Source organism: Sphaeroforma arctica, assembly GCF_001186125.1.
Source record: "Sphaeroforma arctica JP610 unplaced genomic scaffold supercont1.364, whole genome shotgun sequence".
NCBI classification, from domain to species: domain Eukaryota; class Ichthyosporea; order Ichthyophonida; genus Sphaeroforma; species Sphaeroforma arctica.
The window spans coordinates 76,449-82,448 of record NW_014040194.1 but is presented as its reverse complement, the minus strand read 5'-3'; the positions used below and the strand labels follow the sequence as shown (position 1 = coordinate 82,448).

General features: G+C 41.4%; 1 protein-coding gene across 1 annotated transcript; it reads right to left on the bottom strand.

Moving 5' to 3' along the window:
- Positions 1-3,460: 3,460 nt before the first annotated feature.
- On the bottom strand, positions 3,461-4,078 carry SARC_05614 (hypothetical protein; the record flags this gene model as incomplete). Its single annotated transcript, XM_014300531.1, has 1 exon — positions 3,461-4,078. The coding sequence occupies one exon, from the start codon at positions 4,076-4,078 to the stop codon at positions 3,461-3,463; it is 618 nt and encodes a 205-aa protein (XP_014156006.1).
- Between the last annotated feature and the right edge of the window lie 1,922 nt (positions 4,079-6,000).

The following is a 6,000-nucleotide window of genomic DNA, read 5'->3' as shown; positions in this document are numbered from 1 at the left end:
TATAGAAAAGAAACACCGCAAGCCAGTTCGTGAAGTAATCAATCGACTGAATAGAGCAAACTTCCGACTCAATCACAACAAGTGTGCCTTCGTGGTCAAAGTGGTCAACATTCTCGGGGTGAAAGTCACCATACAGTGACTCAAAGCAGACCCTGAAAAACAGAAAAGAATGATGGACTGGCCAATACCCAGAACAAAAAGAGATCTGCACAAAGCAGTGGGACTAGCAAATTACATGCGCGACCATGTCCGCAACTTTGCCCACACATCGAAACACTTTCGGAACCTAATGAAAGGAAAAATGAACAAGAACATATCCATGTTATGGACTCCGGAACTAAAGAATTGGGAAGAACTCAAAGAAGCCATCGCCTGTTCAGCGGTACTAGCATACCCTGTCGATAGGGTACCGTTTCAAATCATGAATGATGCTAGTGACTATGGTATAGGAGGATGTTTATTTCAAGTCATCGATAGAGTTAGAAGAAACATTCTCTATTTCTCAAAAGGTTTGAATCCAGCACAACAACGTTATGGCACAAATACTAAAGAGCTACTAGCACTGGTATACAGCTTGGAACATTTCTCTGAATACATCAAGGGGGGGACATAACACTGTGGACAGATCACAAAGCGCTCACGCAAATAAACAGTCAACAGACGTTATAAAAACGTTCCACCACCACTTCTCCCTCATACATGTCCCAGGCAAGGATAACCAGATGGCAGACATGTTGTCGCGTCTACATGAAGACACTTTTAATACTAAAACTTCAAAGGTAATACAAAAGGCGAATGAGACAACACAAAATAGCCAAGAGTACACCACCTTGGAAACAAACATGCCCATGACCATATCAGCCATAGACTTGATGTTAAACCCCAGATTCTACCAAGAAGCTGAAAGACGGTTTGGGAAGTTCACAGTGGATCTGTTTGCATCGGCACACAATGCACACACAGATAAATACTACACCAAAGAACATAATGTGCTACAAAAAAAGTGGGCGCAGGAAGTGAATGTATGGGCGAAACCACCATGGGAACTCATACCTGATGTCCTTGACAAAGTCATTGAAGAAGCAACCAGCATCACGATATGTGTACCATACTACCCCAATGCAACGTGGTTTCCAAAATTCTTGTCTTTACTAGAAGAAGACCCGATGCTAGTGGGGAACACAAATAATACTTTCCTCAAAGAAAGCAAGAAGGCTTGTGACAAGACCCCATGGGGTGTCACATTAGTCGCAAAGATCGGAGTGAAGTCTCCATACTTTGACTCAACGCGGGAACAACCTGCCATACACGTTGCAGCATCACAACTACTGCAATCTGGAGATGCACCGCAGGCAACAGAATACGAGACATGTACATCATCGAGCAATACCACATGGACACAACACCCCTGAGGAATCGGTAAGCAAATTGCAAACAGATGGACATGATTTGCCTCAGATCCAACATGTACACAAATTCATCGAAGGATGCGTACCATGTCTCAAAAAAAACCCCCTCAAAAATGAATTCCATCCCTTACAATCAATAACAGCCGCATTTCCAGGCGACAGAGTCCAAGTAGACACCATTGGGCCACCAATCGGACTAAAATAGAGGACACGTATATGTGCTAGTATCGCTAGATGTGCACTCATCGTATGCCATACTACTACCAACAATGGACAAATCAGCGGCTACTATAGCACGCACACTGGCATCAATCATGTGTGAAATTGGGTTCCCACAAACCATACAGACTGGCCAAGGCACTGAATATGTTAACGATATACTTTCAAAAGTCGTTGAAGAAGCGCCGACACAACACCTAGTCTCTCGGCCGTACCAACCTAAAGTCTTAGGCACAACACCTAGTCTCTCCGCCGTACCAACCTAAAATCTTAGGCGCGAACGAACGATTACATAGAGACCTTGTACCACTGTTACGGAAAATTTCGTATTTTTGCAGCTACTCTTTATACTCTACAAAATAATCAATCGACATACATACTTAAAAACCGAATAAATGAATATAAAATACCTTTCATATTCTTGCTTGTATTTGTCTCCTCGTGTTATGCTTTGTTCTGAGACTTCCAGGATTCACAGGCGTAATCAAATCCTGTAGAAGCTGAATGCTATTGGAGTCGGCGATGTCATCCTGGTGAAAACCCTCGAAGAATGTTGATCTTTCATCTCTTGTCATAGGGAAATATACGTGATAGCATCTCCACTCTCTCAATTTTAGAGCTTTGGAACCTGTGAGTAAGTTTGCTCACGAGTTCTTACCGGGGGGGGCAATCCTGCAACCCTGAAGTTTCATTGAGCTCAGATCAACTCGTGCTTCTCTGTATGTTCTGGTCATTGTCGTATTCATACAAATCCTCTATTGAGATACTACCATCGGTCAGAAACATATCCGTATCAGATTCTGATCCTGTCGTAGACCTTGCTTCTGAATCGGCACCCAAACTGATGTTGTCATTGATGATCTCTCTCGTACATTCGTAATCCCGGTTCTGGTCCACAACACTGGATTTGCTCTTGTCTTTCTCCAAGATTATTAAATTAATATCTTTTCCATTTTACAAATCAGATATTTAGATTCGGCCCATGAATTGGCCCATTATAATGCCAAAGACGATACTTGTAGTAGACCTATTTAAAGACCTATTAAATTCTTCAAATATATATATCTGAATACTTCGGTAGCGAGATGGCTCAACCGAACATAGTTTTCTAGGGACTATTACAGTTTCCTAATTTATCCTCCGTTCAGCCAACCAGATTGCCGATGATAGTTATTATGATCAATACAATACAATCGTTTGAAGATAGGATTTTGCGAGTCCTTCGAATTGGCCCAACGAAAATTAGTTATAGTTTCGTCTAGACAAACAACGAAAAGATCAATAAAATCTCTTCGGCGACATTAGTACTGGGAGGATTTACAATATGTATATGCAATGCCTCAGCCTTTTAATCCCCCAGAGTATTAATGTTTTCACGAGGCATACCTAATCTTATTATTTAACTGCCTTCTTATACTTCACTTTTAAATTGAACTCTGATACTTCAGATATATTAACAGCTTCACGGCGTTAATTTAGCATCTAGGAACCAGATTATCAAAAAGCCAATCCAAAACCTATAACCACAGAATCATCAAATTAGTGTCTTCAGAAATATTGGCGGTAGAACCGGTAAGCTGAACCGGGACCCCGCGTGTGAGAGAAACACTCAAGTAAAAACATGAGTCTAGTGAATTAGGAAATTAAAATAAATACTCAATTCGGTTATCTCATTCTGGGCCTTGATACGTTTGTATGATTTGTGGAAAGCTTTGTTCAAACATGATTGGAATAGTGTTCGTGCGACTGTCGCAGCTGATTTTTCCATCATTGATCTATGTATGGCATATGATGAGTGCACATCGAGGAAAACTAGGACGCATGTGCTGTCTCTATTCGAGTTGATCAAGGGACCGATGGTGTTCACTTGTATTTTGTCGCCCGGAAATGCGGCTGTTATTCGTTGTAAAGGTGGAAGCCCTTTTTGTGGATTTGTACTTGAGACATGGTACACAGCCTTCAATGTATTGGTTTACATGTTCTTTCTGGCGTGACCATGTGTGGCCATTTAGTTGAAGTTTATTCACTGTTTCTTCGACAGTGTAGTGGCCCACAGAGTGGTATTGAGATATCAGGGTAACTCTATCCTCAAATGTGACTGTGTCTAGCTCTGCCGACTCATCATCGGTTTGTACCGACACGATCTTTATAGCTGGATGTGCTAGTTTTTGGTCAAAGCATGGTGACTTTGTGCCTATCTTTGCTACTAGTGTGCCCACCAATGGTGTTTTGCCACAGACTGTCGTGCCCTCGTTCAGAAACGTGTTGTTCGTGTTTTCGACTATCATCGGGTCTTGTTCTAACAGTGACAGGAACTTGGGGAACCACGTTGTATTTGGGTAGTAAGGTACGCATATTGTGATTCTCGTGGCTTCCTCTATGACTTTGTCAAGAACGTCTGAGATTAGCTCCCAGGGGAATACGCCAATGCGTTTATTTCCTCTGCCCATTTTTGTAGTAATGCATTCTGTTCTTTAGTGTAGAACTATGCTGCTACTAATAAATCGATGACGAATTTTACAAACCTGCGTTCTGCCTCTTTGTAGAATCGTGGATGTAGTTGCCAGTCTATGGCAGATACTAGTATGGGCATGTTTGTTTCAAGGTCAGTGTATTGTTGACCATTGTGTGTATGCTCGTTGGCTTCATTCAACACATTTGATGTTTTGATGTTGAAGGTATCTTCGTACAATCATGATAGTATGTCGGCAAATTGGTTGTCTTTTCCAGGCACGTGTATGATTGAGAAGTAGTGATGAAATGTTTTGCTATCCACTTCGCTAACATGGGATGCAGCGTTTGCTGCTTATTCATCTGGCATAGTGCCTCGTGATCTGTCCACAATGTTATATCGTCTCCTTGGATGTATTCCAAGTAGTGTTCCTGACTGTATACCAGCGCTAGTATCTCTTTCGTAATTGTCCCATATCTTTATTGTGCGGGGTTTATGCCTTTTGAGAAATAAGTATATCTCGTCTGACCCCGTCTATGATTTGAAACATGCAGCCTACTATGACATAACCACTTGCGTCATTCATGATTTGGAATGGTACTCCATCAATTGGATATGCCGATGTTGCTAAACATGCGATGGCATCTTTGAGTTCTTCCCCTTTTTTAATTAGTTCAGGTTTCCAAATATTGGCTATGTTCTGGCTCAATTTTCCTAGCATGAGATTGTGGAAGTGTTTCGTTGCGTGTGCAAACTGGGGTATGTGGTCCCTCATGTAGTTTGCTAATCCGACTTTAGTAAAGACCAGCCAATCATGCGGTTTTTTTGTTCGGGTTCTCTTTTGAGCCCCTTTGTTGTAATTTCGACGCCTAATTTATTGACTGTCTTGACTGCAAACGCACATTTGTTGTGGTTTTACCTGAAGTTGGTCGCGTTGAGTCTTTTGATGACTTCTCGTGCTGTCTCTCTGTGTTCCTCTTCTGTGAGGCTGGCAATGGCTATGTCATATACATATACTTGTACGCCTTTAATGTCAATGAGTAGATTGTCCATGACTCTTTGGATTGTGCTGTTAGCGAGTGCAGTCCAAATGGGGCTGACTTAAATGAGTATTGTGCTCTTCTCCATGAAAAAGAGAAGTAGTGTTGGCTATTTTCGTGTACACAAAAATGGTGGAAGCCTTCTGTTAAGTCCAATTTGGAAAAGAATTGTGCACCTTGTAAGTTGTGAAGTACTTATTTCATTTTCGACGATACGAATTTGTCTTGTTCATGTTGATAATTAACTTCTCTTAAGTCCAAACATATGCGGACTTTCTTTAGTAAGCCTGTTGGTTCAAATTCACCTGTTGACAATAGTGGTAGTATGACTTGTGTCGGTGCTGTTCTTTTGTATATGTGACCCTATTTGACACAATTTTGAACATTGTAATCTGTTTTTGGTATGTATATGTGAGGAACAAGGTTCACTTTAGCGTGTCGGATATTTTGGTTTTGACTTCTTGGCTCGGTTGATCTCCACTACTGACCCTGTAAATCACAGTGTACGTCAAGTGGGATCATGCCGTTTTGGTATACGTCTGATAGTGATTCTCTGAACCCTTCTTGTTCGTGTCCAGTGTCTTCTTCATGTGATATAAGAAGTGATTCCCGTTTGGTACCTGTTGGTATGAGTGGATTGATTATCACCGCTAGATGTATACCCAAGTATGGTAAAATATCTATACCTAAAAGTATTGGTGACTACTTGTTAGAGAGGTCGAGTACCTCAGAGCAGTTTGATGATTTTATACCGCTGTAGTTTACATCACATACTTCTGTTGAGCCTGTGCGTTGTACTCGTGCGTCAGATTTGGCTAGCTGTATGTAGCCAGGTTGTGTTTGACTGATAAATTTAGTTCAGTCCCTACACTGCGATCCA